The sequence below is a fragment of the Stegodyphus dumicola genome, chromosome 9 (genome assembly GCF_044657685.1).
Source record: "Stegodyphus dumicola isolate Sdum_Otavi_A_Nest chromosome 9, ASM4465768v1".
Classification (NCBI taxonomy): domain Eukaryota; kingdom Metazoa; phylum Arthropoda; class Arachnida; order Araneae; family Eresidae; genus Stegodyphus; species Stegodyphus dumicola.
Genome location: NC_140776.1, coordinates 89,997,721 through 90,021,150, shown reverse-complemented (window position 1 = coordinate 90,021,150; position 23,430 = coordinate 89,997,721). Strand labels below are relative to the sequence as shown.

Below are 23,430 nucleotides of genomic sequence, written 5' to 3'. Positions count from 1 at the left end.
GGTTTTTACTTCCTTTGGTATTATTTCCTTTTATTCAGAAAATAATTCAAGTAACGACAGAGAGCCTTCGGTAAATTTCGTTGAGCAGCAACTATGATTACTTAAAATCATGATTTTCTTTCGTTTAGGGGCATTACCGTGTTCCTACCAGTTAATTTTCTTCTGGCACAGGTGTTTTCTTTCGTGTGTGATTGGCAGCTTCCCCGCCTCACTGTAAAAGAATCTCGAGGTTTAATTTCCATACACCAGCGCTTTCTGTTACAATGCAACATTTTAAGACCACCAAAAAAGGAAGAAAAGTTGATTTCTGAACCATTTTTAACGCAGAAAAGTGTCGAAACGAAAAGAAAATGCATATAGGTGTCCCATACTTAAAAAAATGTTTGAAATTCTTGATTGGAGGTATACTTATAGTAATATTATTCTTCCTTTTTTTACAAGTGCAACCTTCAGAAGGACAGCAAGGTAAGTTTCCTTCATTTTTATGATTTTAAAATGATTATAAAATTTTGTATTTTATTTGATAAGTCTTGTTTTATCTACTCGCTCAAATACTATTGATAAATATCAAGCTAGTTTTATATTCCAAAATACAATTATGTATATAGCTTGAAGAAGGCTTTCTAAATCACTTTCTATTTTCAGTATATTATTGTAACAAGAGTCTAAAATATTCTACATTGCTGAATTAAAAATAATTCTCTAACCTTATTAAAGGGATAGTTATTGTTCGATGTTAATTAGTATTATGTTATTTGTGTTAAAATAATTATACCTATTAACTTTTACATCAAATTCTGCCAAATAAATAGTTTTTCTTGATTAGGATTGAGCCTAGGTGTTCAGAAGAGGTTATGAATAAATGAACTGTTCAGATGTTTTATAATCTTTAAAAATCCAATTTCCACAAAGAATATTGGTTTTGCACTATTATTAAAAGTTCTTAAAACACGAACACCTTTTTAAAATGCAAATCTTAAGTCATTCTTTGATAACATTCGGTATTTATTCTTAGTTTTCATTACAGAAATTTTCAAAAATTCAGTTTCACATAGGTAGGTGGGTACAGGGGAAAAGAAAGCAACGATTGTATAACTTCAGAAACTAGAAAGTGATTATTTTTCAAACTTATCTAAAATGATCATAGTTCCTGTTTTTGAAAATTATGACGTGAAGCTCATTTAAAATTTTAAAAAACTCTGATTCTCTTCAAACACTGCATACTCAACTACATTTGATCCTATCTTCTGGAATGGAGCAACGGAGCTCAAGGTTTAATTTTTGTAGGCGCTGAATGACATTTTTGTCCTCAGCTAACTTAACATTTTTATCTTCTAAACACAAATTTAAACTTAGGAACCAAGTTATTTAAGCCTTTTTATTTTATTTTATTTCATTTTTGAGAACATTTCCTCGAAACAATCATCTGACCTGAGACTGATAAAAGAAATAGATGCATTCAGAACTCACTTCTAAACAAGTTCGGCTAAATATATTAAGAGATCTTTTTGCTTTCATATAATTGACGTTTTGAACAATAGCATTAAAATTCTTTGAAATCTTTAAGTAAAAGTAAGTACGTCCAAACTAGCTTCTTTTACTCTTGCCTTAGATATTGAGAGCTAAACGTCAGTACAAATGCTACGATACTAATCCCAAGGCAGACATTTAAAGGATGAGTCTGTTAAATTAAATTTTTTTTTCTGTAGCACTGATGATGAGTAGATGACAAAACAAAAAGTCTTCTTCCATTTTGATGAACTAGCACAGCATGTGTTGGCTATTAGTCGTCATTTAACGTCAGTGGTTTCATGAAGTTGTAAACCAAACCATACACTGGTTTTTAAAAGATGAATTCACCTTGTAGAGTTGCTAGGGTTTCTAAAGCAGGAGACATGAAAAATGAGCAATACCCTCGTCGGGACTCAAACTTTGACCTCTCGAATACGCGCCGATTGTGCTACCGTTACACCCCGAAGGCATGCGGAAAGGATGGAGAAACCTGTTTCCTATTTCGTAAACCTGATAACCTATTTCGTATCATCTTTCGACATATCAGAGATATATGTGCGAATTGTATCATTTGACAGCGGTATTTGTTCAGCTTTTTTTGCATATATGTAATGTCGATCATCTTTATCATTGCTTTGTCAAAACCTCTCCAATGACGTGGGGGCAACTTCTGCTTTGCAATACGCCTACCTAGAAGAAGCTGCTTCATTTGCATTGCAAAATGTTGTCGCTTTGGATTCCCCCCCTTTCTTTCATAAAAGGTCCTTCTTTATTAATTAAAACTCAGTGTTTATTCGCTAGGTAACGTGTTCTGTGTGTGCTGCTCATTGCTCAGAGACGGATGATACATTGGGGTTTTACTCTTCCTCGATCTTTTAGAAATGCGAAACTAAAATTCAAAAAAATCATCATTTCATTGATCATTCACGGATTCTGCAAATCACAAAATTAATACAATAAATGTTTGTTTGATATGATAATAAACAAATAAAACTGACGAAATGTCATATATCCAAACCCCAACGCAATGGTAAGAAACAAAACGACAGATTCTACACATTGGTATAGCATAGGAAAACAATTGAAAAAGAGCACTGCTATGTAGTGACTTTATGAAAACGGCTGAAAAAGAGCAGTGCTATGTAGTGACTTTATGAAAACGACTGAAAAGGAGCAGTGCTATGTAGTGACTTTATGAAAACGCCTGCTATCTTGGAGGCCAGAAGAAGCAAAACTGTGGGTTCCTGCATTTTCATCGTGAAGAATCCCTCAGTTTTGTATATAAGCCTGAGACATTTACCGTCGAAAGGAGAGGTTAATGAGGTTCAGACAGCGGAAAGAGCTAATAGCAAAATATGCTTTTTTTTTTTTTTTTTTTTTGTTCACTTCAGACGATTGTTCCCTATTCATACACTTCAGCATGCACACATTTTCATATTTTATCGTGCATTAAATATGAAAAATACTTAAAGTTTAAAATAAAAAAGTTTAAAGCTTTTAGTTTCCCAAGAAGTTCCGGAGACCAAGTCGGAAACTCCAGCGATCAGGAACGTCGTCTTAGTACATGCAATATAGGCGACTCATGTCTATCAGTTTAAAAGTGTGAAAACAGAATATTATTTTTTAACTCACTCGTATACAATTGATTAATACTTATTGCTTTAGATATACAGCTTTGCATTGAATCTCGATTTTATTTATAATTAGAAATTTAAAACAAACCGAGTTGCTTCCTGTTGTGTCTTCTCTGATTCTACTCCTGCATACTATCCAGATACAGCAAGCATCATTAACAATATACTGTAATTAAAGAAGCCAAATGGAGCTTCTCTCTTCCCTCAACGTGTTAGAGCGCGACAATTTTTTCTCATCAGAAGGCGATCAACTTGTCAAACATTTTTCGTTAATGTCAGCACTTTAAATAAATAATTGTTGCTGGCAACGTTTTTGTTTCAGATTACGATAAACACGGTATGTTATTGCCACGCTAATTCTTTTATTAATATTGATAAAATGTTGTTAAATTAGATTAAATTTAAATCATGACGTCATACTTAGACGTATTAACCTGAAGTGTCTCAAAGTTTGTTCTTGGTTTGGCAAGAAAAAAATTATTGACGAATTGGTTGTTGCCTGAAAAGAATGAGCTCACTCATATTGAAATGTTTTTAATGCCTTTTCTCTTCAGGAGTAGAACTCATAAATTTTGCTTTGGTCTCAGCTAGCAACTTTGTATACAGTATATTAAATTAACAGTTCATTTTATTTTAACTTTTACAGTACATAGAACTTATAAATATTGCTTTGGCCGTAGCCCGCTAATAATGCTTTAAATTTTGATAAAAAACTGTGCTTGCTCGCCAGAAGCTTTCAGATCATGCATTCGGCCCGCAAACGATTTGAGTTTGAAGCCACTCCCTTAACCTAATCATATTGATTTTTCGTCGGTTAGAAAATGAAAATCGAATTTTTCATATACCTACTTTGTTTGCGAAATTAAAATATCACTTTACTTCTACAGTGAAAAGGTATTTTCTGAAAATTAATTCTTTTATTAACTGATTCTCGACTATCTGATGTATTAACTTTTTTTTTTTCGAAGTTTTGCTTTATATTTATCTTTCAAGCTAAATTTCCAGATTCTTCAAGATTATCTTCTCTCATCTACTGTAAAATAAAATTCTTATTCCTCAATTTTAATTGATACTTTATTTAATTCAATACGGCAAAACCTGCGAAGGCTATTTGGTAAGGAAGAGTATGCCATTACACAAAACTTTCTAGGGGTAAAGTCGGTCTGCATTCACTCTGCATTCAAGAAAAAATTTAAAAAATCCATTCAATGATATTCGAGCCCAGGATTGAAACTGAAGCTTTATGTGTAAAACAGTTACAACTTTTGACTGCAAAACTTTAAGTAGCTTTTCACCTTTTTGCAATATTAAATTTGGTGTAGAAAATATACATAATTTTTTTTAATTAATTTGCATCAATATGCTATTATTTTCAACTCATTGATATGATCTCGGCATGCATATAAATGTTAAGCAATAATAGCTAAGGAAAATTGCGTAAAATACGAGATACTGATTTTCTGTCTCACTTTGAATGTAAAATAATTTTAAATCTTGATTGAATATCGAAAACTAAATAAATTTTCAATTTGGTTGGGTTAACTAAGGCAGAGAAGGAAAGGCATATCTGCCTAAGGGGAAAGAATGGCTTTGCAGAGGACTTTCGAAGAGAAATGGTTGGTGCTTATATCGCACTAAGGGGGGGGGGCACTAAAACACTAATGTAGTTGCCGTTCGCCAGAGTTTGAACCTGGGTCGAACTACTAGGGTTAATATCCATTCAGCCGTTGTTGGACAAAAAAGTCTTTGAAGACAATACTTTCCTAAGAACTTTACACTTTTGTCCTAAGTGACAAAAGTCATGGGATACCTCCTAATATTTTGTCGGTCCTCCTTTTGCCGGGCGAAGTGCAGCAACTCGACGTGGCATGGACTCAGCAAGTCGTTGGATGTCCCCTGCAAGAATATTGAACTATGCTACCTCTATAGACGTCCATAATTGTGAAAGTGTTGACGGTGCAGGGTTTTGGGCACGAACTGACCTCTCGATGATGTCCCATAAATGTTCGATGGGATTCATGTCGGGCGATTTAGATGGCCAGATCATTCGCTGGAATTGTCCAGAATGTTCTTCTAACCAATCGCGAATAATTGTGGCCCGGTGACATGGCGCATTGTCATCCATAAAAATCCCATCGTTGTTTGAGTACGTGAAGTCCATGAATGGCTGTAAGTGATCTCCAAGTAGCTGAAGGTATCCATTTCCAGTCAATGATCGGTTCAGTTGCACCAGAGGACCGAGTCCATGCCATGTAAAAACAGCCCAGACCATTATGGAACCACCACCAGCTTGAACAGTGCCTTATTGACAACTTGGGTCCATGGCTTCGTGGGGTCTGCGCCACACTCGAACCCTACCATCAGCTCTTACCAACTGAAATCGTGACTCATCTGACCGAGCCACGGTTTTCCATTCGTTTAGGGACCAACCGATATGCTCACGAGCCCACGAGAGTCGCTGCAGGCAATGTCGTGCTGTCAGTAAAGGCACTCGAGTCGGTCTTCTGCTGGCATAGCCCAAGGAAGACAAATTTCGCCGCACTGTCCTATCGGACACGTCCCTCGTACGTTCCACATTGATTTCTGCGGTTATTGGACGCAGTGTTGCTTGTCTGTGAACATTGACAACTCTACGCAGACGTCGCTGGTCTCGGTCGTTAAGTGCAGGTGGTCGGCCACTGCGCTGTCCATGGTGGGATGTTATGCCTGAAATTAGATACTCTCGGCACACTCTTGACACTGTGGATCTCGGAATGTTGAATTCCCTAGCGATATCCGAAATAGAATGACCCATGCGTCTAGCTCCAACTACCATTCCGCGTTCAAAGTCTGTTAATTCTCGTTATGCGGCCATAATCAAGTCAAAGCCTCTTCACATGAATAACTTGAACACAAATGAAAGCCCTGCCAAAGCACTTCGCATTTATACATTTTCTACGCGATACTACTGCCATCTGAATATTTGCATATTGCTATCCCATGACTTTTGTCACTTCAGTGTAGTTATTACTGCCGACTCCTTCTGCAACTTACAAACACTTACTTTAAAATCAACGCGCTTAATTTTCCCTAATTTTTCCAGTGCAGAATTCAAAATTTTAAACATTTTTTTCATTTTTTTAAATTTCAATATTAAACAATTCATCTTACTATCTCATTATAAACATTAGAATAACTTCGAAATTGAGAAAATTCTCTTATCTCACCTCAAACAAATTTCTTAATTCATGTCTTCACATTCGACTCTTAACAGAATTCTACCTGCAGCCAAGCGGTAAAGTCGCTGAACACTGGCAATTTGTCCTGCATCCGTCCCAGCGAATGGGCTGTCTGCATTGGCGTTTTCGTGGTTTTCACTCATGTGTAACATGAATACGAGGCAGTTTTCCTTAAAATGTCCACATACGAAGGCATCTTTCCCTTTAGACAGATTGCCCTCGTGTGATCTGCCAAAATTGAATGAACCAGCCAGTCTTAAAAAAGAAAAGGAAACTAAGATGTAGATTTTAGTTAGTGTTCTAGTTAGTACTTTAGTACTTTAGATTCTAATTAGTACTAGTCAGTAAACACTTAAAATACATAATGCTAAAAAACTAGCTAGTTAGTACTTCAAAGTACTAATTAACTAATTAACTAGTTTTCATTAACATCAATAATTATGATGTTAAAGAAAGATTTCCTTTTCCCGTGTTAATTATAAGTTATGAATTTAACAGTTTTAGTGGGTTATTAATATCTATATTAAGAAATGAAAAATTTCGCATTGATCAAGTCTTGAATTCAGCTAATGTCCGGTTCCATTACTTCTGAGTTTTTGAGTGAAATCTTAATTCGAACCAGAACACACTGGAGCTTGAAATAAGAACTCTGTTGCACAACTGAATTACAATATTAACGAATATACTAGAAATAGACAATATTAACACCGCATGTTTTACAGAAATAAGTATATAGGGTATTTCCCCCGCCTTCTTAGCATGCCTTCGTGGTGTAGTGGTCAGTACACTCGGTGCGTATTTGAGAGGGGCGTGGTTCGAGTCCCGGCGAGGGCATTGCTCATTTGTCATGTCTCCTGCTTCGAAATAACCTAATGTCTCTACATGTGACGATATGCTTTATTTACTGGTATTGGTATTAGATGATTCAATTTCCCTGAGAAGGGTAAAACGTGTGGAAAAACTTGAGCGATTAAAGAAAAAAAAAATCTTTCTTATTAAAATGCGAGCCTATTAGGAAGAAACTTTTTTATAGGCTATATTCTTTTGGTCAAGATGTCTTTAAATATATCATAAACCAAAATGAAAATGCAGTTATATTTGGATGTGAAGAATATTGGTAAAAACATTTACGTTTGTTTTAACGTCCCCGTAAATTGCATCGCGCTTATCTGAAGCTGATTATTACCCTGAATTACAGAATGAAAGTTTGAATCGCCTGTAAGGTTTATCCTTCTCCTTCATATATTCTCACGAGCATAATATCAGACTACCCTTAGTGATGTACCCTGTGAAACGTTCTCGATGATAAGACCACTAAATGATTGGCCATTTCGACTATTCCCGGGAAAGGCGTAAGAAATAAGTATACAACCATTTGAAAATAAATAAATAAGTAAATAAACCATACCTTTATTCTATGTGTTATGTCTTGTTATAAATTTGCTCACTTTTCATTATTTAATTACTTCACTTGATTTTTTTTCGATTTTGTTTACTTAGTTAATTATTAACTTAATTTATTATTATTTTTATTCCTTTACATTTTATTTAATTATTCATTATTTATTGCTTTATATGTTCTTTTATTTGTTTATTTTTGTTCTAGTTTCTGACGCTGTTCTATAGATTTCGAGCACTTCTACCTTTAGAAATTAAACCCTACATTACAACTATAATTATTTATACTAGAATTGGCTGTAATATACAAGTGTACAGCTTTTCACATACGAGGGATGAAGAATAGATTTTCCGTAAAATAAGCAGATGAAGATATCTATAAAACTTTTTAAAGAAGAGATAATAAAGCAAAATTTATTAAATCGATTGATAAATTACTTTATATACAGTGGTGGCGAAAATTGTGGACACTTTTGGAAATTTTTATGTTTTTCAGCTTTGTATGCTTATAGAAAACGTACGTTTCACAAAATGCAAACTTGTATATATCATTTTAAAGAGAATTTATTACTGAATTCAATACAAAACACAAAATTCAATTATTTGCAATACAAAAAAAGTTAAACGATAATAGTTATCGATATACATTAGATAGTGATGATTGCAGTGAGTTATCAGTACTTAGTAGAGTACCTTTATTTTTGATTACAGCTTTACATCGACGTTTCATTGAGCTGACAAGAGTTTTAAGCTCTTCTTTCGTTATTACATAAAGCCAAGAAACAATTATAGCCTCAGTTAGTTCCCTTTTATTTGATGGGCGCCTCATTCAGACAAGAGGTTTCAAACGGTGCCACAAATTTTCGATAGGATTTTGTAAAAATTTTTAATATTTAGTCAAGACGCAATGACATCAAATAAAAGAGTAGATGGGACACCTAGAAAGATATGTATTATTATTGTGTTACGAGAAAGTGGTCTTTCCTATGCTGAAATTGCAAGACAGGTGGGTGGTTCAGTGACTACATCTAGAGCCCGAAAGTTTTGTTTACGATATCAGGAGACAAATTCAATAAAACACAAAGAAGGAAAAGGCCGAAAAGGTGCACCACATCTATTGATGACAGAAGAATAAAAAGACAATGTCTCCAAGATAGAAAAATGAATACTAGAAAGACCGTCTGTCTTTCTAGTATATATGTTACGGTGAAACACCGAAATTTGGAGAATGTCGACTTTCACCGGTGAATGTCAACATTCTCATAGTCGCTTGGTGTATGTCCGAAATATTTTCCAAATACTCTTATTTCTGACTTACACCGGTAAATGTCGACATTCACCATGTACTAATGGTGAATGTTGAACATATAAGAATATCATATTTTCTTCTCCGTAATTCAGTCGCGAAAAACGCACTTGAGACTTAAAATAAGAACTTAAGAACATAAGAACTTAATACACACAGTATATTCAAAAGGAGAAAGGAAAATAATAGAAGTTAAAAACTTACTAAATTATGTGATTCAAATCTTATTTATTGCAACAACTTAAACTATTATGACACTTTGAATTGCACAAGAGACCCTTGCATTTACAACTGCATTTATTTGTGGAACACTTCCTTTTGCAATGACAGCATGTACATAACTCCTCTCTTTTCGACCTACACCAGAGCGTATCTGTAATTGTCGACATACACCGGTGAGGGTCCGAATGTACAAGAATTTAATTCACTATTCGATCTTTCACCGACGTATTTAGTGAATGTTGACATTCTCCGGTGAAAGTCGACATTCTCCAATTTCGGTCTTTCACGGTAACATATATATACCTCCATAAAACAACAGGCCTGCAAGTAAATTAGCAAGTCTGCTGATTTCACAAATAAATAAAATTTCATAAAACTGCTAACGTTAGGTAAGAATAGCTGAAGAAATATTCGTGCTAAGATGTAGGCACAATTGGGCATGGACATGTTTTATTGATTGGATTGACTTTATAAATTGCATTTTAAAATCATATAAACAACATGTAAAGATTCAATCAAAATGAACACTTACGAGTCACAAAAAGCCAGTACAAAAAGAAAATAAAAATAAAAGGTTTTTCCCCCAAATATAATGCGCATCGAAAAATATGAAATCAGTTTGCGGTATTATGAGGCTGTAATATGTCCAAGAAAATACGTGAAAAGCATGATTCTAATTCTAAGTGCGCATTTATGAATTTTCTGAACGCAGAGAAATTTCCTATTTTTCCGAAATTTCATGAAATATATTTAACACTAGCGAATTATTTGAATTGAATAGTCTCTTTTTTTCCCTCGTAAGATTGAAAATAAACTTGTACGTAAATTTATGCCATGTATAAATACAATATTCATAGCATGATAAACGGAATTTAAAAGATTGTGTCACTGATTTTGTCAATATCAGCATTAATTGTACCAGTACTCGACTTTATCAGAGTCAATAAGTAATGAAAGTCATTTATATACTAATTATACTTGGAAGTATGTAAGATTGCTATTGGTAACTGGAGCTAGAAGATTAAGTCCTGCAGATCCTATTAGACAAGAATCTTAACAACTCGCAAACTACTAACGAAGGTTTAAAAGAACTTTTTTTGTTTTTATCAAAAATTTAATATAAAAGCACAGTTTATACCACAGAAAAACCACCACTTGTGGTTACTGAAATTAAGCAATAAGAGACAAATTCAAATGCAGGTAACGTATAGTCTATAACTACACATTCAATAGAATAAGAAATAAATTGACTCTGTTATTTTACTGGGGCATAACTTTAAAGCATCGGCAGACGAGAAATGCCCGTGCCAGAATATCACTTTTAAATGGATCTGGCGAAAATTAACAGCAGACGAGAGTGCCAGATGCTCTCAAAACCCTCGGTTTAAATTCTAAAAGCTAACTTCTGTTCTGATGAGGAATGCGAAAGGAAGAAGGTATAGCAATGATAAAAATGGTAAATTAACATTAGATACGTTACAAATATATTATAGCATGATCTGCATAAACCAAACAAAATTTTATTATGACTTTAGAATATAAACTGCATGTAAATCTTAATTGAAAAAAATTTCTATTTAGACATTTAACTCGGTGAATATAAAATTTACTATGTTCATTTCATTACTTTACATGCTGTGCAATATTTATAAATTTATTACTTTGTAACTAGTATAGCCAACTTTCGAATACATGTAATTCTAACTTCCAAATTATTCTATTCATTAATATAATTTTAAAACAAAGTTATACTCAATTATACTCTTTATGCATATTCAGAATACTTGCCTGTGAATTATAGTTAAGAGTTCCTGTTGTAGAGGGGCTAGCTGAGTGAGAGTTTTCGTGGTATTCTACACATGACTACGATCTAGTTTCTGTTAAAAAGTCCTGCCTAAAAGTATTCTCCCTTAGGCAAGTACTCCTCACGTGCTTTGCCGGACTTTAAATAATTCAATCGAATCTAGAGTACGGATATCAAATGTGGATGGATAAAAAAGTATGGATATAGTACAGAATAATAACTATTTTTATTGCTAGATTCCTTTTAGACCGCCAGCGGCCGAGCGGTAAAGTCACTGAACATTGTTAGTTCGGTTCGAATAATGGGCTGGCTGCATGAGCGGTTTCGTGATTTTCTGCATGTGCAAAGTGTATACGAACCAGTTTCTCCTAGAAAGTTCTGTACGAAGGCATCTCTCCCCATAGGCAAATAGTCTTCGAGGCTTTGCCATAATTATATAAACCAAAATAAACTTTCCTTTTTATTATAAAAAAGAAAATGATTCGGAATAATAGTTGTAAAAATTATTGATGCTTATATTTTAACATTCTGTAATTTTTTCCTTTAATATTTCTGATTTTTAGAGTACTTCTTGTTTTTGTTTAAGGAAAGGTAACACTGAAAGGTAGCACTGAAAAATAGTTTTATTACTAACACATTTATAAGACGTCAAGAAGCTATGTAACATATACGCTGCAACACCGATGGCTGAGATATCAACTTTTTTTTCATTTTTTCAAAAGCTTTCTTTATTTGAAAATGATCGAGGTTTGACGTGCAGTTGAGGATAATGCAACAATATTCTGGTGCTAATAAACACGGTACGATATGCTTAAAATTTTTCATGTCTGATAAAAACAATATTTTAATTAGAGACTGCATAATTGTGAATAATTTATTTTCCTATTGCCTATTTTATTTCCTTTTTTATCATTGTATTTTAATTTACTCTGCAATAGCACTTTAATACATTACTTCTTTTAGTATTAGATGCAACGCCTGCAAGTGAGTTAAGAAGATTGAGGTCGGATTTGCTGAAGAATTATGATAAGATTACACTTCCTGTTTTAAACCAGTCTCTTCCTATTACCGTCAAACTGTTGTTCGATATTCAGTATATTGTTTCATTGGTAAGTCAATCACATATCTGGTTAAAATGTTAGGTTTCAAAAATATAATCATGAATAGCAATAGAAAAGTGTGTATATATTACTTAACGTTTAATATAATATATATATATATATATATATATATGATATAAAAACACACATTATTAAGTTTAATTTTTAACTTCATTTAACTTTTAGAAATTATTTTTTAATTTCAGAGCTAACTGCTTTTCACTTTCTGTCACCTTATTCATGATTAATTGCTTCTTTCTCTTTCTACCATGTAATAAATTTTATTACATAATTTGTATATATCTTCATACTACAGGTACGAAATTTCACTTAATTACCATCAAATAATTTCGCAACCAATAAAATAGACCAAGATCGATGCTGAAATTTTCTGCGGAGTAAATTTTAAAAATCGTAAAACATGAATAGGAAAATTAAACTTATAGATTTTTCACTGTTTTCTCTAATTTCTCTTTTTTAAGTTTACTTTATGAAAATCGCGCAGCAACGTTTATTTAATAATATGCCATCTTTTGTAAATCATTTGTCCAAAATAGGTCAAGTATTTTGCTCCTTATACGAACAACACGTGTTTGCATTAAATACTTCAAATTAAAAATCATAGTTTCTCCAATTGCTTAGATTGAAATATGAAACTGAAATCTTCTTATTATACCAAAATGTCTACTAGTCTCGAAACACGACTTTGCCTTGATTCATTTTAAATGTCCTCTTTGTGTTGTTTCACTTTTCATTCATCTGTTGCCACTCGGAAAAATGTAAAATATTTGTATTTGAAATTTAATCTGTCTGTTATTGATTAATAAACTAAACTATTCAAAAACAATAGATGAAGTTCTGAAGAAAATTATTTGTTTATTTTTTAATCTGGTTGATTTAAGTGAAAATGTATTTAATTAAGGAATATCGAAATAAAAGCTTGAATAAATGTTTTTATGGAATTACGTCACATATTTTTACTTCTTTGTAAGAAGTAAAGGAAGTATTGTAATCACGAAAAATTTCGGGTATCATACTTCATCGAAAATATTCATTTTGACCGTTCTTGAATCCATTTGAGCGGCGTTTTTGCGGGACATCTGTACGTACGAACATAATAAATATCTTCTTCCGAAAACGGATTGTAAAATGGATTCAGAAGAAATTTTTTTTTTCGTGATGGTAAACGTATGTATGTATGTCTCTCGCATAACTCAAAAACCAGTAGCCTCAGAACGTTGAAATTTGTACTTGGGTGTATATATATATATAAAGAGAGGGTGTATATACACCATACACCCTCTCTTTTTGATTGCAATCGGTGGCATCAAAAGTGTATATACCTATATACATATTTCACTCTGTTACCGGTCTCGGTGAGCTCAGTATTATTATTGTTATGTATTAGTAAAGTGTCCATTTTTTACTTTAAAAGTTATTGGATTATGTTGTCCTTATGCTCCAATTAAGGATTTTATGCTTTAATTAATATGCATGCAATATTTGTAGAATTATCCACAATTTAAAAGTTGTTTAAGTATTAAACCGCCGTTTATTTACATTTGAAACTCTTTAGTAGAACAGTGAATTAAGTCAGTTTCTGTACCTTAAGTATTTTTTTGCCCAGGGACCAAAAGTAAACTTTCAGTTTTGTGCATCGAAAAATCTGCCTTCTTGCCCTCTGGCCGAATTGCTTGTTTTTGCGTAGAAACTCTAATTTTAATTGTAATAATCACTTGAAAAGAATATAATCTAATTTATATAGATCAAATAAAACTTACTCTAGTCTAAGAATTAATAGTCGCACATAAAAAAATTAAAAAATTCCCATACTGAAAATAATAATGAAAGCAACAAACTGCCATTCTGGAACATTTTCAGTACCATAATTTTGAAAATATTGAAATAACTATTTTGGATATTATTTGTGATTCAAAATTAAGGCTCTTTAGAGAATCGATTTGCATTCTGCAGAGCAGATCACTTTACCCTTATGGGCTCAACTCGTAACTTAACAAAACGGCTAACAGCTACAAATAAGAGTCCATATACGAACAATTTAGATTATTTAGTAAAAAAAAGTACATGAGGAAAAGGATTATTCTTTCACGAAGAAAGTTGAAAATATAGTAAAAAGGTTAATAAATTCTTTAATGAAAGGTCTTTCACCAAAAATATTATAAAGTTGCCCCACACATTCAAAAGCAATACGTTATGAAAAATTCTAAACTTTTTTAAGGAAAACTACACAGGATACCAGATTATTAAAGATATAGTACTCGACTTTTGCAGTTATAAATTGCGTAAAAGTAGTTTTCTCCAAAATGAGATTTTTTGTACTATTCATTTCAAGCACCCATTCTATGATAGAATCACCATTAATCAGATTTTTAACAACTATCAAAATCTACTGCTTGCTAAGCACTTCAAAGTAACCACTTGCTACAAATTTATGAAAACTATTGGAATTGTAATCACCAACCACCACGAAGTAAACAATAAAAATTTCTGAGACTGCAAACTACCAGAAAGCAGTATTCATTTGGATCAGAGCTAAATATGCTTACAATAAAGTAATTATTTTTGAATTATTGTTTAATTATGTTAAGTGTCATGTACTAAATGTATTTAATACATTAAAGGTCATAAATTACACAAATAAAAAACTTCAGTCGCTAAACAGTGACATTAATTTTGCAAAATACACTCTTAAAAATGTAGCAAAAAACCGGTAATTAAGGATTAGTATTTAAGGAAATAAAATCAGTAACCACCCTTTTTCAAACTCTGTGCATGAATTCTTTAATTGAACTTCTTGTGATTTGTTTGCTTTCTTCCAGGATGAAAAGTACCAGATTTTGACAGTGAAAGGAATACTGATGCTGGTATGCGTAATAATATACTTTCATAAATTTATAATATTTATGACAGCAAGTACACCTGTTATAATTTTATTTATAACGAAGTAAGAACCGTTTTCGAACGGACTTTGAAACTGGGGCATTTTTTGTTTAGAAATGGATAGATGAACATCTGAAGTGGGATTCTGGAAGTTATAGTGGTATTTCAGCTGTTCGGTTTTCACCTCAAGAAGTCTGGCTGCCTGATATCCATTCCTTATACAAGTAACCCCTCTTTCAAACATTCATTTTTGAAATTATCAGGATGTCATTGAAATGAACTTGATGCCAAGGATTTGTAAAATTATGAAACTGAATTATGCGTATTTTTGCTCATGAATCTGAAATTAACAAAGTTTAGAAGCTCTATAGAAAAAAAAAATCGATAATATTAATCAAGTTATTTGTTAATGCACATTAAAATCTTTATCGAAACCGATACGGTCTCACGATTCCTTTTTCTGATTGGCAGAGGCAAAAATGTATTTTTTTTTTACTCAATACTAAGAGTGAGGAACATGCATCAGCCTGAAATGCCTCATTCCATGCTTTTGCGAAGCGATACTTAAAATAGTTACATAAAAGAGATTGTGTCGTAACTGCTTGGATTTAACTTTTGCAGCATAAACTTTCGGCATAATTTTTAAATAATTTCCCTGATAAATAAATAGATAAATAGCGAGAAGTAAGTTTCTGAATTGCTGTTTCGGAATAAAAATTACCTAATCTTGTTAAGCAACACAACAGCTAGTACAAAATCCTATAACTCGAGAAGTATATTTGGTTTTGATGTATTTGATTCAAATGTATCTATTAATAGGTACAATTAAACCAAATACACAAGTTTTATTCTCCTGTAGTGGTGTTCTAGAGAATGAAATTTATATACAATGAAATGCAAGTATAATGGTGCTTTGCTTAATAAACCCTTCGCATAACAAACATCCAAAAAAATAAACGCAAGCACGGACAGAAATATGCATTATGCTGAATCTCGCATAATGTATATTTCTGTAACATACTCATAACATACTCAGTCTTGGATTACAAACCATACACAAATATCGATAAATATTATCAACACCTTTAACGCAGCGGCATTAATACTAAAAGCATGCCTTAACTGTCAACTGAAAGAGCAGTCTAATAGTAGTCTTTTTCAACCGAAGTGCTCCAGAATTCTACTACTCCAAGAAAAATCAGTGGAAGTTTCTTAAGAAATAGAGACAAAATTATTTATCACAAATAAGTATACAGCTGATCATACGTAATTTATGTCGAAGACACTGACAAAGAGTTGTGCAAGGTTAACAGTTTCATAAACGATGTCTAACACCTAATCGAACACTTCACTGTTTAACTGGCTACAGATAATAATAAATGAAACTGACTTGCAGATTTCTCTTCAGATACTCACGGAAAGTTCTGGAATAGTTGTAAAGGCAGATTAGGGTATTTTAAGAGAATTTAACAGAATTTTCCTTCTCACAGCTTTGTTTTAAGTCACCCACCACTCCTTGTGTAGAATTCTGACCTACTCACTGCTCTTTTCGATACCAGTAAATCATTCTTTGGATCGAGTTGGAGCAAAATAGCAGAGTATAATAAAAATTAATTTTTGTTAATACAATTTCACAAATAAAGAAATAGATAAAAGTAGAAAAAAAATAATAAAGAAACCATGACTGGACGTAACGGGAATAAAAGGTATCTTTTGCCAATGCTTTTCCTTGATGTACATGTCTCCGTTTAATTCAGTATTTTATGTTTTTAATTTAATGTAAATTTTACGTTATGGGCTGTTGACGTACTGAATATTTCTAATAGTATAAAGATTAAGGATCTCCGAACTTTAGCATACCTACATATTGGAATGAGAATCTAAATTCTCATTTCGCAATGAATGAAATATATACAAAGTTTCGCAGTAAAATGAAATATATACATACATCTATGTGTGTGTAAGAAAATGGTCATTCATGATGGCGATTCGCATTGCATCGTAAAACTTAATAATTCATTTAGCATTATTTGCGTCGGAAAAATGTATATTAAGACAATAACAACTAAAATGAATGAAGAATGATATAAAATATCATACACAGATGCAAATTTAGAATACTGTTATATACACTGGTGTGCAAAAATTAAGGATGAGACTGTTTTTTCAATATAACTTTGTACAAAAGCTTTCCAAATCAACACATTTAATACCGTGAGATCCCCAATACATAAGGAGTTGTTGAGGCATTGCTGCCCATTCGTCTTGCAGCGCCAATCGAAGCTCCGGAATCGTTACTGGTGGTAAGGTACAAGCTGCCAAGCGTCTGCCTAGAAAATCCCATACATGCTCGATGGGATTGAGATCCGGAGATCGTGCCGGCCAATCCATACGTTCAATATCCTCACTCTCTAAGAGCTGTTCAGCAGCTACTGTGCGATGACATGGTGCATTGTCGTCCATGAAAAGGAACTGCGGACCCATAGCGCCTCTAAAAAGACGCACATATGGAAGAAGAATCTCATTACAATAACGGGTCCCGTTGACTGAACCTGCGTCGAAGATGTGAAGGTCTGTACGACTATCAAGCATGATGCCTCCCCAAACGAGAACACCGCCACCTCCATACCTGTCCCTTTCAATGATGTTCCAGGGATGATTGCGGCTTCCCCGCTCTCTCCAGATGAGTATGCGATGAGAATCGCTACTCAGACTGAATCTGCTCTCATCTGTAAAGAGTACTTGTTCCCATTCATTGTCTCTCCAATTCTGGTGTTCCCGGCACCACAGAGAACGCCTTCTCCGATGGGCAGGCGTTAGAGATACACACCGTACACGGCGTCATGCAAACAGACCACCACCGTGCAGTCTTCTGGCCACGGTAAAACGCGATATCGGTCGTCCAGTCGCCTGTGTCGTGTGTCTAGCAATTTCTCCTGCTGTCTGCCGCCTGTTTCTTCTGGCCTGTAAGGCAATATACCGGTCATCTGCGGGTGTGGTTCCTCGTGGACGACCACTACTAAGCCCCCGGATAGCTGTTCCTGTAGTTTGAAATTGTCTCCAAAGTCGTGAAACGTTGCTGTGAGCAATTCCGAACTCTTCAGCCACACTTGTCACACTGCGGCCTTCCTCCAACTTCCCAATGATTCGACTTCGGGTAAAAGCATCCAGATGTCGTGTAACAGATTGATTATTCGCCATTTCTTGCTGAGGCAGCAACTCGGTGTGATTTTAACTGCTATACGGCGTGCAATCTCTTTGCCAGAAATACTGATCTTACACCGACAACATGCTTTATACTACTCAGACACTCCCCCATTACGTCTACCTGCATATCTGCACATGTGCTACCGTACATCACCTTACTTAATCTCCTGATTGGTCTTTCTGTCGGCTTTGCCTCTTCGTTCAGCTGATGTGCTAATTTTTCGACTTGATTTTTGCCCACCAGTGTAGTTTCTTTACATCCAGCACTCTTAAACAAAGTAGTAATTCAGTTTACATTTAAACTAAAATATTAATTGCTTATAAATTGAGGCAAACGTCTCTGATTAACAAGAAAATTTTCATATGCAATCGAATTCGGTTATAACGAACTTCAAGACACCGGATGTTTGGTTCGCTATATCCTATCAATTATGAAAAATGGCTTATATCACAAACACGTGTAAAAACTGAATGATGAATACCGAAACAAATTGTTTAACATTGTTATGTCAACCAAAAGAAATAAACAATAAATCTAATTTTAAACAAATCATATTAAGTTTTAAATACACTTTTGTTAAATTTCATGTTCATTTCTTTTTCCAGTCTCACCTGATTAAACTAGCAAATTGCTTCCACTCTCTCCTGATAAAGTGTCTGACAAACGCGTTAGTCTTTGTTTGCAGCATTTGTCCAGATACTTTTTAGATTACTGTTTTTCTGAATGACAAATCATTTCAGCAGTTCTTTTTCAACTCCCTTTGCTCCATGTTTCTCGACAATTTTCTCGTAACCAAACTTTTCCAATGAGCAGAAATTGCATAACTTTGATCTTTTTCATATACTACAACTGTATATTTGGATAAAGTGTATTTCTAGATGGCATCGATTTGTTTGCATCCATTTTGTATTTCTTAAATAATGCTCATCTTATCTTCGATACGGAAGTTTTACTTTTGAAACTCTCTGTGTGGAGGAATTTTTGACCCAGAAACAGAGTAGTTCAACAGATTTAGTGATAGCGAACCTCTCTAAGAAGAATAGTTAACGATTTTGTAATAATAGGTATTTGTGAGTTCTAAATTCAATATTCACAAAATTCACGCAAAATCACTCAAAATTCGAGCTACTATTATGAAAATCGATAAGTCTGATTACCGAAATTAATCTAATGATTACAAACGTAATGACAGGGGAAGTATCTAAATTATTACTCACACTTTTCCAGACATAACACTAGAAATAAAAAGTTATTTCATGATTAAAAATTTATGTTACATTAATTTGTCCCCTTTTTTTTATAAAAAAGCTATTTAAAAAACATTTTAACATACTGTAGTCGAATATTTGAATAAGCGCTGCCTGACATTGTGTGATATCTAAAGATTTTGCATTATAGATTGAATTCTTTCATCATTTTTAAATGCTGTTTATTCTTCTTTTTCCGTCTAAATTTATTTAACAACGAAGAATAAAAAGTGCATTTTGTATAGTTATCTTTGTTAGCTTCATGTTTAAAAAATTTTATGAAATGTAGAGTTTTAAGATAGATTTTTTGACAAGGTAATTTAACCTGTGATGCCAGCCTTCTGGAGTATTTTTAATGCATATTTTTAATTGCAATTTCACATCTCTGTTGTTACGAAGTCATTTTCAAGATGAGCCCACCAGCGGCCGAGCGGTAAAGTCGCTGAACACTGGTAGTTCGGTCCGAGGTTCGAATCCCGCGAACGGGCTGACTGCATGGGGTTTTCCCCATGTGTAACGTGTATACGAGCCAGTTTCCCTTAGAAAGTCCTCCACGAAAGGCATCCCTCCCCTTAGGCGGATAGCCCTAGTGTGCTTTGCCATAATTAAATACACCACACCACCATTTTCAAGATGCTGAAAAATAAAGTAATCAAACAATTTTTCTGATCTTGCGTCACATAGTGAATTTTGTTGAATAAAAAGGCCAACCACCATTGGCATATTTTATGAATACGTGTGCAAAGAACTGGCACATTCTGACATGAGTTCTAATTTCTTCATTTTGAATATACTTGTTAACAAGTCCGAAGTTTTGTGTCTTTTTTCAAAGACATTAATGTAAGAGGAAAATGAAACTTTTTATTTCTAAAGAAGGAAAAGTTTAAAGCGTAATAATATAGGCAACTTCAAAATCCATTAGATAATAATGTAATTTTTAACTGAGCAAAATAATCTCTCACAAGTCTGCTTTCGTTTATCGAAAAGTAAGAAAAACAACCCTGGAACAACATCTCTCTCATTCATGGCACTACCCGTATGAACATAGGCAGTATACATTTAAGGAAAATGCTCTGAACTACTTTTAAAAGTTCCATCCATCCATCCATAAAGAACGTTTGGCCGCTTTTCATTGCTGCCCTTCCCTCCGTATTCGAAAAACAGCCAAAATTTGGTTATCTTTTAAATCATCAAATAACAAAAATATAAGAATAATATTCATTATTATCATATATAATAATTCGTTTGGAATTTATAAATCTTCCGTACAAGTAGCTTCATGAGCATATTTTTCGAGATCTTACTTAACTGCATTTTGAAAATTGTTGAATATTAATTAATATGTAAAAACCTTGATTGCATAGTTTTCTTTATTGTTTGTTCACTATTAATTTGGGAAACTTGAATATTTTATACTTATGCTCTTGCTTTGCTACAAGTATTTGAATTTTTCTAAAGGATTTGCTGTGTCAGGTTGACGTGAACGAAAATTACTTCTAAAATGATTTCATCTTTATGAATGCAATAAACTACATTTTCCTTATGTCGAATTCGATATTGATAGCCTTTATAAAAGCTAATAGTTGCTTTCCGTAGTCACAGTAATGTCTAAAACAACCATATTAATTAAGACAAGAAATCAAAACACCAGCTAATATTGTAAAGAAATTACAAATAGATTGAAACTACAGATTTCGAGAAAGAGACGAAGCTCAGATACATCTTCAACCTAAAAATTAAGTTTGTAGAGTTCAGCAGAATCACTTTTGTGTGAAAACTGGAATAGTAGTAACTGCACAAGAGAAGGGTTAAAAGTACCCTTTATTAACTCTTTAAAATTTACAATGCGTCAACTCGACGCCAACAAACTACGCCTCTGCTTGAGCGGTAACTAAAATCAGATTACGAAACTAAAAATTTGAAGATATGAACAAGTGATAGAACTAAACCACGGGGCTCAGCTAGATCCCGTTTTTTAAACTTCCGTCGAATTAGTGGCAAAAAGTAAATGCAATTAAACCACTTGAACCAGCAATAAGCAAATATTTAAACAGCAGAGGTGTCGACTGTAGCCTAACTCTCCTCTTTTCTACCGAAACTCGGGTTTTAAACTCTTTTTTCAAAGTGAAATTTTTCATTCCTTCAGGCGCGCTACGAAATTAAAATATTGTGTCACTGACAATTATGGGAATGAAGGCTTATAAGAAAGAATAACAAATTAGATAAAACTGGTTATTTAAAATAAATATAAATCCCTAAAAATGTTCACAAAGAAACAGTCCAACCCTTTTTAATGATTAATCTTGATATCTCTCAGGAAGTACTGTATAAGTTGTGAGAGGGCGGAAGCAGGACAAATTTTCAAAACTCCGAAAACAAGACATATTCCCTTGTGGTAAGGACTTTTCGGATTCTACTGTCAATTTAGCAAATTATCATTTATTAACTTTGTAGAGACATTAGGTATTTTTTGGAAGCATACAACATGAAAAATAACTGCGGACCTCTCAATTACGCGCTGAGCGTGCAGACCACTACACCACGAAGGCTCGCTAAGAAGGCGGGAGAAATACCTTATAACCTTACTAAGAACTGTTCCTTTTTTGTTTTTGCAGTGTTAAATCGGTAGATATATTTGACAAAGATCATGGGGCGCCAGTACTGGTGTACTCTAACGGGTCTGTTAAGTGGTATCCTCCAGCTGTGTTTGATGTACCTTGCAGCACTCAGTTCAAACATTATCCTTTCGATCGCCATAACTGTACAATCGTTTTTGGATCCTGGTCCCACTTGGGAGATGCCATCGTCTTAGAAACAATTGAGTAAGTTTCTATGTTAAAAGTGTCTATCTTCTGTCTTCGTAAATAGTCTTCATTCATTTGAAGTACTAAACTATTTATTGTAACTGCAAACGTGAAAATTTTCAGAGTTTCCATCTCTAAATCTTCATATGTTTATTCGAATTTTGTTCATAAGAAAATAAATTAATACTTCGTGTCGTCAGTTTGTGTTAAATGTGGTATTCCTGCTGTTTTTTTAAAGTCATTTATTTATTCAAAAATTCCAAATATTAAAAAATAGGTATTTTCTGCTATATTTCAAGGAGAATATATACAAACAAGCAAGGATTTTTATTCTAGGGCAGATTTAGTTAAGAACTCAATCGATTTCGAGGGCAAATAGGTGCAGGTTCCTCTTCATCAGGAGAAAAAGTGCAAGACTGGAAAGTGACGATCGTATTTATACCCTAGAGCAGTAAGGAGAACGTGCAGATAGCTTTATCTTTCCCCAGAAATAGTAACGAAAGTAGCAGAATTAAGTCAGTCAAATTTTAAGAGTTATGAAGGACTGGATTAGACTCTTTGCTCTTGATGAAGAGGGACCTGGACCTGTTTGCCCTCGAAATCGACTGAATTCTTGAATAAAGGATTGGAATTCTTGCTAAATACAAGTTATGTCTTTGTTAACTTTATATTTCACATTGGTGTGTTTCTCTTCTGTTTAGAATATATATATGTAATAATAAAATTCCATAATCAAGAATACACTTGAAATTCTAACTGAATGTTCTTTTTATTTTTTAATGGCGACGTTCTCTTATTTGAAAATACGTGGAATTAAATTCACAGCCCCGTAGTCAAGTTGTTTTTCCCGCCTTTTCTACACATACAGTTTTAGAATGTTCTGGAGATATTTAAAGCGAACTGGATTGGCTGACAAGGCTGACGTCATTTCTTGGAAGCTCCGCCTTTCCAGAGGCTATAAAAAGACTCGCAAAAAGAATATCGGGGCTGTTTCTTAAATGTCACGATGCAATAAACTTCATACAAAAAGTTATTAGTAATTCTTTTTATTTACTCCGGATATCTGATTTTTGTAA

At 33.6% G+C, this 23,430-nt stretch overlaps 1 protein-coding gene across 1 annotated transcript in view; it reads left to right on the top strand.

Moving 5' to 3' along the window:
• Positions 1-244: 244 nt before the first annotated feature.
• The window catches only part of LOC118189715 (acetylcholine receptor subunit alpha-type acr-16-like), a 39,729-nt gene continuing 16,543 nt past the window's right edge, over positions 245-23,430 (top strand). Inside the window, exons 1-5 of the mRNA XM_035360373.2 lie at positions 245-465; positions 12,058-12,203; positions 15,035-15,079; positions 15,210-15,319; positions 22,166-22,372. Of these exons, the coding sequence (XP_035216264.1) occupies positions 351-465; positions 12,058-12,203; positions 15,035-15,079; positions 15,210-15,319; positions 22,166-22,372 (623 nt within the window). The 5' untranslated portion in view covers positions 245-350. The remainder of the gene's footprint in view (positions 466-12,057; positions 12,204-15,034; positions 15,080-15,209; positions 15,320-22,165; positions 22,373-23,430) is intronic.